A 13,521-nucleotide genomic window follows, 5' to 3' on the forward strand; every position below is an offset into this window, starting at 1 on the left:
GATTTTCTCCGCTCAGGGACTGGGTTTTGTGTCGTCATCATCATCATTTAATACCCACCGACGCGCAAGTAGCCAAAGTGGTGTCAAACTGAAATACTTGCACCCGGTGTACGGTCTACCCGATGGGAGGCCCTAGTCACTGGACATTTACGTTTTTTTATTTACCCTGTAAGACGCAAAATGTACTGTCGAAAAAAATAAAGAAAATGCAACACCTTTGAGGAAAGGGTAGTGGCACCAGGACATAATACGCGCGTACTGAGGGGTCGTAGTGTTCGTGATTCATTTTTCACGATCATCGCCGATCAGGAAGCCTGTCTATGTGTCCTATGCTTAATTTTAAGGTGAACAGTGTTTGCAATATTCATTCAAGGGTACAACCATACACCACCGACGAGTACGTTCTCCTGTTGAAGAGCTTCAGCCATATGAACTCCGTCCCATAGTGGGACGGAAAGCTGGATGGACGTGTCGGTGGATGGCTGTTCACGTTGGGAACAATGAATCGGTGGTGGTGTGTCCTTGCTTTCAACAGTGGTCTGTGGTATGTTCCCACGCCGGTAGACCCGATTCTGGATGTCCACGTAGAGCAGACGCATTGTAGGAGCAACGGTGGATGACGAAACATCATCCAGGGACGAAATTGTGGCACATGTTACAACTACTGCGGCATCTGCGACCATTGGGAACCGTCTGATTGCAACAGGAGTAAGATCACTTGTGCCTCTGGCCGGGCTACCACCGACACCACGGCACTTCGAAGTACTACTACTTAAGCGTAGCGAAAGTGTTGGTCGCAGTGTGGAATGGTGCTCTATTATCTACAGTGATAAGAGTTGGTTCTGTCTGTATGTCAGTGATGAACGTACACTTGTATGGCGTAGACTTGGTGAGCCACCTATTCCAAAATGCTTTCGTCCGCGAAACACAGTTGGTGTAGTGGACAGTTACGACTCAATGTGGTTTTTGGTTTATATGCGAATATAGTAAGCAGTGCCTGCTATATTGCACATACTGTTATCTACGTGCAACTGCAATTTCTTCGACCGGAAGGTGATATGCTTCACGTCCACATACGATTGCTGCGGCCCTAGCCAGCAACAGTAGCAGGTCTCTCGCCAACTGAACACGCATGCGGGCGGCTTGGTGAAGGGCGAACTCACTCGTTCTCCAGACCCTGCATTTACCATTGTCAAAGAGTTACAAAGATGCAAGATTGTAAAATTTAAACTTTCGCAGCCGGAACTCTCATAATTAATAAAATATTCCGGTCTATTATGCCTGGGTCTTCAAAATCCGACGTTTCGTCCCATTTTCAAATGGGATCGTAGTCTTGTTGACCATCCGATTCACACCCTGGCTCTCTACTGATTGCAGCAAAATTCCGCTTCCGCAATCTTCCTCGCAGTGGCGTGACGCCACATGTTTGAATACGCCAGCGCAACTGGCCGTTGCAGCAATACAGTGGTGAGATGTTTTAATTCTGCGTCAAGCAGTTTACGAAGGAGGAGGAGGTAGGCGGAAGTTAAAATTTTCTTGATAGTCTAGTTTTCAAGAAAGAAGATGATAGCATGGGCCACACAGTTTACCGAAAAACCACGCACACAGACAGTTAACTACACCGGTATTCGAACCACCACCCACAACAAAAGCGAGGCGTCATAAAACCGCTGGCGGATAGGGCTAGAAAAATCTGTGAACAGGGCTGCTTTACGCAGAATTAAAACATCTCACCACTGCATTGCTCAAGAACGGTTATTCATTCCCTGAGGTAAGAAGAGCGTTAAGACTACCGCGTAGAAATCATAGTATGCTAAAACGTCGGTGAAATCGAAGGTTTCGTGCCATTAATTATGGACGTGACTGACCGTGTAGGAAAAATCTTGAGGAAACAGAACATCGTGGTAATTTACACACCCACACGGAAGATACAAGATCATTTAAAATCACCGTGCGGTGTAGCCGAGCGGTCTAAGGCGCCTTGTCACGGAACGCGCGGCTCCCCTCGTCGGAGGTTCGAGTCTTCCTTTGGGCATGGGTGTGTGTGTTGTCCTTAGTGTCGAAATTACATTAAGTAATATGTAAGCTTAGGGACCGATGACCTAAGCAGTTTGGTCCCATAAGACCTTACCACGAATTTCCAATCTAAAATCGGCCAAGGATGCTCGCCAACCGCTGGAAAAAGCTGGAATTTATAAGATTCCGTGTAGTTGTAGCGAGGTGTACGTGGATATTACAAAAATAACTGTCAGAAAACGACTCGAACAGCACAAAAGCAATTGCAGAAGTGGGGAGACTGACAGCTGTTGCCGTACATGATTTACGGCCACGAGACCATCATGTTTATTTTGACGTGTCTCAAGTACTGGCAGCCACAAACGGATTCCACAAAAGGGTGCACGGAGAGGCCATAGAGATTGTGAAGCACCTCAGGAATTTTAATAGGAAGGAGGAGGGCGTGAAATTGAATGAACTTTGGATTCCGGTGTTCAAGAAGATGTGTAAGTCTTCCACCATGGGATGATAGCAACAGCGAATTTATCACATACTCCTGCAATTCTGAACTACCTTTCAATTCACTTGCAAATAAAATGACATTGTTCTTGAGAATGCTGATTGTTTTCCGGCGTTGTATATTGTGGACAGATGATTAGTGGAATTTTTTGTGTGTTTTTCATATCATGTTCACGCCATTACCAATTTTGTCAGGCTAGCGGAATCTCAACAGTTTTCGTCACACGTCCATTGTCTTTCATAAATGAAGCTGTAGTCGACCTAATCAAATTCACTTGAATTTCACAAAAAATTTCGTTCTAAGTGACGCAGGACTTCCTTTTGGAGACTACTATTACAGTATAATAACTGTTTTTTTCTTTATTGTTATTTTGAAACCTGTATTACAGGCAGGTCTGCAGCAGCATACGACGCCGCTCTTTAGCCGCAGAGAAACACAAATATACAAATGAAGACATTTAAAGAAAAAATATGGTGGACATATAAACGGAGACAAACACTTTTTAAAATACAAGGTGTCGTTCACGGGCGTAGAGTCCAAGATAAAATTGTTCAGACACTTCGACACAGACAGAGACGAAAATTGTCACAGGTTCGAATCCTGCCTCTGGCGTTCATGTGTGTGATGTCCATAGGTTAGTTAGGTTTAAGTAGTTCTAAGTTCTAGGGGACTGATGACCACAGATGTTAAGTCCCATAGTGCCCAGAGCCATTTGAACAATTTTTGAAAATTGTCACACGTGAACGTAGAGAGGAGGAGGGGGGGTGGAGAGGGGAGAGCAGATGCCATGGGCAGGGGAGATAGGGGGAGGAAGGGGGAGGGGAAGGCAGTGGGAAGAGGGAAGGAGGGAGGGGATGGGGAAAAAGGAAAGAGAAGGGAGGAAGGGTGCCTAATGGAAAGGACACAGGATGTGGGGGGGGAGGATCAAAGTTGATCGGAGGGGTAGATGGAGGGGAGGAGGACATCATCAGGGAGGGGGAGCTGGCGGAAGCCACCTTGGGAGAGGGTGAGGAGGGTGGAGAGATGGAGACTGGGTGGGATGTGGGAATACAGGCGCAGCAGCAGGTGGGGGTGGGAGAGGATGGGTGAGACAAGCAGATGAGGAGGATTGAGTTTGCAGGAGGTGTACAGGATCCATATCCTTTCAAGGAAAAGGAGGAGGTGGGGGAAGGGGATCAGATCATACAGGATCCGTGTGGGGGAGGTGAGACGGATGCGATAGGCGAGGCGGAGAGCATGGCGTTCAAGGATTTGGAGGGATTGATAAAAGGTAGGGGGGGTGGAGATCCAGGCCGGATGGGCGTAACAAAGGATAGGGCAGATGAGGGATTTGAGGTGTGGAGGATCGTGGAGGGGTTCAGACCCCACGTACGGCCGGAAAGGAGCTTGAGGAGACTGAGTCGGGAGCGTGCCTTGGCTTGGATTGTCTGGAGATGGGGAGTCCAGGAGAGGCGACGGTCGAGGGTGACGCCAAGGTACTTAAGGGTGGGAGTGAGGGCGATAGGACGGCCATAGATGGTGAGATAGAAATCAAGGAGGCGGAAGGAAGGGGTGGTTTTGCCTACAATGATCGCCTGGGTTTTGGAGCAACCAGTGGTTGCACCAAGTGGTGAACCCGTCAAGATGGGATTGGAGAAGGTGTTGGGAGCGCTGCAGGGTGGGGGCAAAGGCAAGGAAGGCGCTGTCATCAGCAAACTGGAGAAGGTGGACGGGGGATGACGGCGGCGGCATGTCCGCCGTGTACAAAAGGTTCAGAAGGGGGGAGAGGACGGAGCCTTGGGGCACACCGGCGGAGGGGAAAAAGTTGTAGGAATCTGTGTTATGGATGGTGACATAGGAAGGACGGCGGGAGAGAAAGGAGCCGATCAGACGGACGTAGTTAATGGGAAGGGCGAAGGTTTCGAGTTTGAAGAGGAGACCGGAATGCCATACGCGGTCATAAGCTCGTTCGAGGTCCAGGGAGAGGAAAATTGCGGAGCGACAGGAATTAAGCTGGTCAGAAAGGAGATGAGTGAGGTGAAGGAGAAGATCGTCGGAAGAGAATGATGGCCGAAGGCCACACTGGGTAACGGGAAGGAGGCGGTGCTGGCGGAGATGCTGGTGGATGCGGCGGGTGAGGATAGATTCCAGGACCTTGCTGAAGACCGAGGTAAGGCTGATGGGACGGTAGGAGGAGACGGCGGTCGGCGGTTTGCCAGGTTTAAGGAACATCAGGACACAGGAGGTTTTCCAAAGGTTGGGGTAGTAACCGGTGGACAGGACTACATTCTAGAGCCTGGCCAGGGTGGAGAGGAAAGAGACAGGAGCTTCACGAAGGTGACGGTAGGTGACACGGTAGTGACCAGGAGTGGTGTTGCGTTTCATGCGGAGTGTAGCAATGAGATCCTGTGTAGTGATAGGGGCATTGAGTTCTGTGTGTGCAATGTTGTCCAAGTACTGGAAACCAGGAGCGAGGAGAGGGACAGAGGTGGCAGTTCGATCGCGGACATCCGGGAAGAGGGAGTAATCGAACTGGGGATCATCGGGGATGGAAAAGACGTCGGAGAGGTAAGAGGCAAAGTGATTGGCCTTATTAAGGAAGTCAGGGAAGGGGTGATCATCATGGAGAAGAGGATAGTAGGGGGAGGGTTTAGTTCAGGTAAGGCGATGGAAGGCTGACCAGAACTTGGACGAGTTGATAGGTAGGGTAGCGTTTAAACAGGTGCATGTCTGTCGCCTGTCCCAGCGTTTCTTAGCCGTGAGCAAATTACGAATGTGACGCTAGAGTTGCCGGTGGCGTCATAGTGTGTCTGGGTCATGCGTGCGGAGAAGGCACGGTAGAGACGGCAGGATTCACGGAGGAGGAGGACGGCCTCAGACAAGGTCTGCTGGAGAAAGGAGGCGACATGGGTTACATCGTCAGGGCGGTGGTAGGTGAAGGGGTGGCTATCGACCTGGGTGGAAAGGGTGTCCCGGTAGGCCTTCCAGTTGGCACGGGAATAGTCATGGATGTACTTAGGGGGAGGGTCATGACGAGGGTCAGGGCGGGGGCGACGACCATCTGAAACGGTAAGGAGGACAGGGAGATGGTCGCTACAAATAGGCTCCAGGACATCCACCGTTATGCGGCCAAGGAGGTTGGGGGAGGAAAAAATAACATTGGGAGTGGAGTTGGATTCAGGACGGGTGTGCTGGGGGATGGGGATGAGGTCGCCTTGAAGGGAGGAGAGGAACCGATGCCACCGCCATAACTGGGCGGTGGAACGACTATGGATGTTGAGATCGGAGGCGATCACGTAGGAGGAGAAGGTACGGTCAGTGTGGGAGAGGAAGTCGAAGGGAATAGGGGCGTTAGGGCGGACATATATGGTGGCGCAGGTAACGGTAAGGCTGGGGAAGAAGAGACTAAGGATCAGGTGTTCGGTAGGGTCAGGAAGGAGCGGTTGGAGCCGAACGGGGATCTGGCGGTGGTGCCCAACGGCAACTCCGCCACGCGCAATTGGAAGGGGATTATCAGAGCGGTGGAGGAGGTAGGGCGAAGTGTGGACGGTGTGGTGGGGTTGGAGGAAGGTTTCATTGTGGAGGAAGGCATTCACGCGATGGGTGGCAAGGGTGTGCAGGAAGAGGTTCTTGTTGGCGGGAAGGGAGCGGATGTTGTTGAAAAGGAAGCAGAGCTGTCGCGCCATGACAGGGATTTAAACGAGGGTGTCAAGACGGGAGAAGGTGAAATGGGCCTGGTTGTTGGAGTAAGTGGCATACATTTTGAGTTGGAAAACGGAACAGGTGGCGAGGGAGATCTGTTGGAGGGTGTGCGGGCGCTGAAGAGGATGAACATTCTGAAGGACGATGGTGAGGAATCTGATGATATCCTCAGCGGCAGGGGGTGGGTGAAGGGAGTTGCCGGGAGGGGTGGGGGCGTCCAGAGGGCGGACAGGAACGGTGAGTTCAGGAGTGGTAGGAGGGGGTCAGCCCTTACACTTCTGGGAGTAGGTAGGGTGAGGGAGGTTACAGGTATTACAGGAGGGGGGGAACTGGAGATTGGGGCACTGCCGTAAACAGTGGGCTTGCCCACAGTGCGGGCAGGTGGGGGCCTCGCGGCACCCAGATGTCGGGTGCGCATTATACCGCAAGCACCTTTGGAAGTGGAGGGATTGAGGAGGGCGAGGCGTCGACTTTATAATGTTGGTTAAAAAGGAGGGCACCCTCCTTCAGCAGACGGTCTATGGAAGGGGCGTGCTCGGAAAAAACCCGCATAAGGCAGGTGGGGCCAGCAGTGTTGTGGATGCGATGAACCGCATGCACCTCCAGATGGGGATGGGCCTGAAGCTCAACCAACACCTCCTTCTCCGTGATCGTCGGACTATGCCGAGTGATCACAACGGTGAGGGTCGGCGGGCAATGCAGGTGTTGGGGTTTGCGGGAGGGAGGCAGGGAAGGAGCAGGGGTGAGGGAGGCAGGAGGGCCAAAGCGGGTGACAGGGATGCGGGAAAGGAGGTCGGTGTGCAGGGTAGGGCTGGGGGAGGAGATGAGCACCGAATCATGGCGAGAAGTGAGGAGGGAGATGGGGGCACCAGGAAAATTCTGGCGAAGGAAGAGGGTGAGGTTCCAGGCTTCAAGAAGGGAGGGATCAGGACGGTAGAGGTGGTAGTGGTAGGAGGAGGGGGTTGAGGAGGAGGAGGAGGGGGCAGGGACGAGCGGGGAGACATCAATGGCATAATGGGTGGGGGAAGGGGGACGAGAGACACAGGAGGAAGGGATGGAGAATGACGAAGGAGACTGGGGCCGAAGCCCCACTCTGCTGCCACTGGGGGGGGGGGGGGCGACCCGGCTGGCTGGCCGGTGGGGACGCCTCTGCTGCTGCTGCTGCTGCTGCTGGCGGATGGTGGGGGCAGCTAGGGCCGCTGGCTGCGACCGCTGGTGGCTGCGACCGCTGGCGGGGACCGCTGCTGGCCGCTGGATGCTGGCTGCTGGCTGCTGGCTGCTGGCGGGGGCCGGTTTTGGCGAGGACCGCTGCGTGCTGCTGGCGGGGACGCTGATGGCTGCTGGCGTGGACCGCCGCTGGCTGCTGGCGAGGACCGCTGCTGGCTGCTGGCGGGGAACGCTGCTGGCTGTTGGCGGGGAACGCTGTTGGCTGGACTGCTGCACGCCGACGGGCTGGCTGGCTGGCTGGAACCTGCAACACCTATCGCTTCGATTGGTACCGGAATAGCACAATCGAAGGGCGGCATTCAACTGAACTACCGCCGGAGATGTATAATAACTAGCTATGCCAAACATTTATCCTAGCTGCCGTCCGTCAGTGGTTATGAATGAATAGCTATGAAATACGTAATTTATGCATTACTCTTGAACCGTGAAAATAGTGCAGCTATGCCGTCAATATTTCTAATATTTCAGGCTAGTCATAATAGCCTATACATGGTGGTCCATTGATAGTGACCGGGGCAAACATCTCACGAAATAAGCATCAAACGAAAAAACTACAAAGAACGAAACTCGTCTAGCTTGAAGGGGGAAACCAGATGGCGCTATTGTTGGCCCACTAGATGGCGCTGCCATAGGTGAAACGGATATCAACTGCGTTTTTTTGAACAGGAACCATTTTTATTACATATTCGTGTAGTACGTAAAGAAATATGAATGTTTTAGTTGGACCATTTTTTCGCTTTGTGATAAATGGCACGAAATGTGCGGCGCCGGCTTCACCAGTCCCGTCGCTTAGCCGCTGTAGGTGGTGCTACATGCGCAGGACTACTTGTCTCCGCTGATCGCGTGTCCACCTGAACACCAAGCAAGATCAGGCCGACAAGACTTTACTTAAGTGGCCGTCCGACCACAGTACGGGCAGTTCCAGTGCAACACCAACCAAGGAGGATCAAAGCAGTAAAACCAGAACTAGCCGCCATCAGTCGCAGCCAAAGGAACTACCTCCACAGGCGCCGGGTCAATCGGACATTGTGCTCCTCAGATGCTTTGTGCTTGTTGCCTGACGAACTAGTAACATAAGACATAATTTCTTTGTGAAACCAAATGAGGTACACTATATATGTGTGTGTTCACACTTCATGGAATTGCGCCTCCGAGAACGGTCTTTGGAAATGCCTTCATTTTCTGTGTTTCATAATAAGATTTATTTATTAGTTCTACCGGGAAATTTTATTTGCATATGTAGACCCGCTCTGGTCACAACCGTTAATGGCTACTTGGTGCCCATACAGCCATATCAACACAGGAAACATGATTCTAGTTTGTTTTGACAATGTGGAGTATAAAAGTCGTACCCTGGTACGGGAGTCTAAGCTGGAAACAGACCAGTGTGTTCTGGTTAGCCACTGCTTAGATGTGTACGAGTAAAACAGCTCGTGTTGTAAAGCCGGTGGCAGACCCCAGCTTCGACAACCCACCGCTCACCTCTGTATTGCGGGTAGACGGACTTGAGGATACAGCAATGTAATCATCAATCTCTTCTGCAGGTTGTGTAACACGCTACTGTCGTGAATGAAAACTGCCCTCAAGCCGCTTCTTCTCAAACAGACGTCTCACAAAATTCTTTGCCGAAGTTTTCAACACCATGTTATTTCAGGAGCTGCTGAATATGATGTTCGTACCAGTGATCAAAGCATTAATCCTAAATTTGCAGGCATTCTCCCTCGGTGTAAGATTATTCTCAGGACTATGAGGGTGAATTGGTTTTGTTACTCGAATCAACATTATCAACATATTACAAGTGCTTATGCCATACACTTTTACAATGAGGTTGTTTCCGAACTTAATTTTGTGTTTCGGTGAATAATAGCCTGGTCCCTTGTCCATAGCAGAAGGTGCACAAAAGAGAGATCCTCGAGCTTCTGGAATACACAAGCGATTGTCCGTATGGTTTAATTCGTATTCTCCAGTGACAAAAGCTTCAACCTAAATATTCCCTTCTTCTACTGCGAATTGTTCCCCACACAGATTTGCATTCGTTTTGCAAACTCACTGAACAATGTGAACCACTCAATTTTCATAGGCATGTCATTCATCGCTCCGCAATCAGTGAACCTCGAATCCTCTAATTCTGCACTCATTACTTCACCAATGAAAGGCTAGTCAGGCAAACCACTTTTATTTTGTTTGTGAAAGATTCTGCTTTTATTTTTTTATTTTTTGGACACTTTTTTTAATTGGGCCATATCCACCACAGCGAAAACATTTAAGCTTCTTTTCATATTTATTTGATAAAATAACATTCTTACTAGAGGCACCGTCTACATTTATTGTTTCTTCAGAATTTGCGGCGGCAGCCAACTATGCACTTCACTAGCCCTGTTTCTAACTCCTATAAGCATGACGACTTTCAGCAGAATGAAATTACAATGAAATCCAGACCATTAGTTACTTACAGGCGTTGATAAACAGCAGTTGAAAATGTTTGCCCCGACCTGGACTCGAACACGGGATCTCCTGCTTACACAGCAGACCCTCTATCCTTTTTTTATAAAAATAAAAGAAGTAATTGAACAAGCAGTCGTTTTACCATTTTTTATTTTCTTTTTAAAATTAAGAAAAGGTTGTCGGTAACACCAGCAATCAAACCTAGGTTCACGATTTGCCAATCTGTGCGTCTTTGTTTCATTTTTGTCATTTTTTCTTAACGAAAAAAAGGATACAGGTTTTGTCTGCTTTATGGCAAAAAGGATTACTTCATCTCTTCTACCTCCCGTATACGCAAACAGATCAATAAATTAAAAACAAATGCATCGCCCGGAAATCAAACCCCTGGTTGCCTACCTAGGTTTTTTTTTCCCCAACAGAAACAAGGGAGCCATACGCCAAAAATTATGCCGATAATGTGAACTAAAATGGGCCATATTGCCCACTGGCATCGCCTTATCCAAGCGGGCGGCCAGTAAGAGGCGGTCGTCATTGCAGTGGGCATCACCAGTCACCAACCATCAGGGCGTCCTGGGTCGCTGCACACAGTCAGAGACTGTTCCTGGTATCGTAAGTGAATCGTGGAAACATCACGTCTGCAAGTCATATTCTTATCACACCCGGCACACGCCAGCTGAGCGGTGCGTCTATGAATGACAGTCCCAAATAGTTAGTAAAAGGTTCCCCGTATTGCCTTCTGTTCGTTAAGACCAGAAACTCGTCGATCATGTGTTGCCACAAATCGAGGACTTCCTTTTCGTCGTCGCGGTACATGTAGTCTATCGCTATTCCTTGTACCCAACTGACCGCATTCATCCGGGTCGTCGGGATATTGACAGCGCCGGGGTGAAAGAGGTCCAGGGGCACAATCGAAACATAGAGGTGGCGTAACAGGAAAGCCAGTATCTGTCGGATCGCGTGCGGGGCCACAGTTCAGTCTATGTTCGTCCGTGTCTATTGTCGCGCAATGAGGGGAACATAGTATTGTCAGTTAGGTGAATGGCATGTAGCCTTCGTCGGGTCGGAAATTTCTCGTTAGTGACTACATATCACGTTGACCGCACTAAAGTTGACTGGAAGGGCACGTGGATGGCTCGCCAAACCCGCGTCCAGGTGACCGTGGGGTGGCGTCGTACAATGTCGTTAGCCGGATTCCAGCGCTGGAGAACACTGTAATAAATCTTTGTTGTCGGATTCCGTGTCTCCGGTATAAACCCCAACACATAGCTGTGCGCCACAATAAACGTCCTAATATGTGATAACGAGAGCGATAAATGCCCAACAGGTACCGTTCGGCAAATCGTGTGCTGGGCCACCACTGCTATCAGGATGCAAGGAAAACTGGTAGTGAAAGCCAGAGTCGCCCCATTGCGCGAAGGTACAGCGCCTACGCTCTGTGCTTGACTTAAGTGATTCCAATACCTCCTTTGTGGAAGGGTGAAATAAGAGTAACGTGTCCAAACACTGCCTGTATTGTAACCTCCCCAGAGAAATTTGAAAGAAAATACTTAAATGTTAACGAGAATAGAACCTAGTGTAAGCTCCCAGCAAATAAAATAATTTATTGACAATGACAATTAAATGAGAAATAGCAATCTGAACCAAGTGTAAGCTGCCCACAAAAAGTAAGACAATTCAATGATGATGGAATCTCAGTGACAATGAAAACGCAAATAGACCGAAATGTCGATCTTAGGCCCTGTCAAATAATTAAACTCAAATTCTTACCTCAGTAAAACTGCATCTGCTCTTATTTTTCGCCATAGCTTGGAGGAAATGCATCGCAAATATTCTTTGAACTTAAGTAAATTTTTCTTTAAGGAAATGCATGGGAAACTTTCTTTCAATAAAATGTTTGTTTTGTTAAAATGCTTGGTTTGAAAACAAAATTATTATTGGGGCGACTCTTGAACAAATTAATTACACTTAAGATGCATTACATTATCAGATGAGCGCGATGTTGCTTCATTACCTTATTTAAAAAATATACCTCGTCCTGAATCTTGACCAGAGGCCCATGTCGACGCCCGCCGACTCCTCGCACACAGCTGCGACTGTCACTCGCGCGCTACTACCACAGACTATGTCATCTCGTATGCGCTACTACTCTCGAACTGAACAGTCGCGCGGTCAAGCGCAGACTAGCCACGATAAATAGCTCTCTGGTCAGAGATTCTGTCATGCCTCGCCATCGCTGCTACATAACATACGTGTTTCATAACCCTCTACTGGGGGGGGGGGGGGGGGGGCAAAAATTTGGCAGCGATGGTGAGTCATTTGGACTTGCCATGAGCAACAAATTTTTTCTCAACTAATTAACTTTACAATTACAGCATATATACAGATATAGAACATGAAGGAAATATGGTGCACATGCATCAAGTACAAAACATATTGGACAATGACAAAATGTGAGTACAAAACATATTAGCAAATCAGAAAAATGTGTATACAATTTATTTGATAGAGAACAAAAGTGCACATACACTGAAAAACTCTTTAGCATTTTCAGAACAAATAAACAGAATGGCAAAAAATCATGTTGACAAGTGACCTGAGTGCACATGCACTGCAGTTCAGAACATATCAGCAAATGAGGAAATGTATATACAATGAGTAACAAATGCCATAAGTGCATATGCACTGAAGTATTGAACATATCAGGAAATCACAAAATGTATACAGAATGAGTACAGATCATATTGAAAAATGAGAAAAGTGCACAGGCACTGAAGTTCAGTAGAAAACATATTAACACATGACATAAGTGCACATGTACTGTAGTTTAGAACATATCATCAAATCAAAAAAAAATGTATAGGTCATGAATACAAATCATGTTAGCAAACATGTTTTTTTTTTTTTTTACTATGTTACAAGAATTAGGATAGGAAAGGGAAGGATTGCATCATGGTTGTAGCACTTTAGGTTGCACACAGCTGCACTGAAAGTCCATATCTTTCCACAGAAGTACAACACCAAGTGAGACAATCTGAAGTTCTTTTCCCAGAAGTATTTATCAGCGTAGCCAAGACACTGAACTGTCGTAGTAATATTCCATATTATCATTTTGGCAGTACATCAGGTACACCAAACAGTGGGACCATAATAACGTCTCCATCGCTCACGGTGGTGGACAGCATGTCGTGTCAACACCACGCTCTTACAAGGCACACCAACGTAGAATTAGTGCAAAAACCAAATATAGTGCTCCGTGATCAGGAGGATGTACAGGACAAATGGATATTGCAGTAATTCAGGGTAGTTAGGTCAGTAGGTGAAGGACATTAGGTCACATACTAGTCTTCATTGAAAATTACATTAGTCTAACAGCTGATTTAAGTAATTGGTGGAACTCATCGCCCAGTTACTGAACATTTCTATACCATGTATGAAGTATTACAGAATAATGTTCATAAATCATCTGATTATAGTGAATATGTCATCATTGAAAATGAGAGTCAATTACTGGCATAGCATTAACATAATTCATTGAGTTATACTAATTATTGGTACTCATTGGCCAGCAAGTATTTACTAGTACAACATTTTTAATTATTGGCAGTCATTGGATTGTTACAAAACATCAAAAGTCATCATTGAAAACAGGAGCT

At 48.1% G+C, this 13,521-nt stretch overlaps 1 protein-coding gene across 1 annotated transcript in view; it reads right to left on the reverse strand.

Annotated features, from left to right (window-relative positions):
• LOC124794300 (translation initiation factor IF-2-like) overlaps nt 1–13,521 on the reverse strand; it is a 148,136-nt gene that overhangs the window by 108,283 nt on the left and 26,332 nt on the right. The window contains exon 2 of the mRNA XM_047258088.1: nt 7,436–7,667. Coding sequence (XP_047114044.1) covers nt 7,436–7,667 — 232 coding nt within the window. The remainder of the gene's footprint in view (nt 1–7,435; nt 7,668–13,521) is intronic.

This window comes from Schistocerca piceifrons, chromosome 1 (assembly GCF_021461385.2).
Source record: "Schistocerca piceifrons isolate TAMUIC-IGC-003096 chromosome 1, iqSchPice1.1, whole genome shotgun sequence".
Taxonomy (NCBI): domain Eukaryota; kingdom Metazoa; phylum Arthropoda; class Insecta; order Orthoptera; family Acrididae; genus Schistocerca; species Schistocerca piceifrons.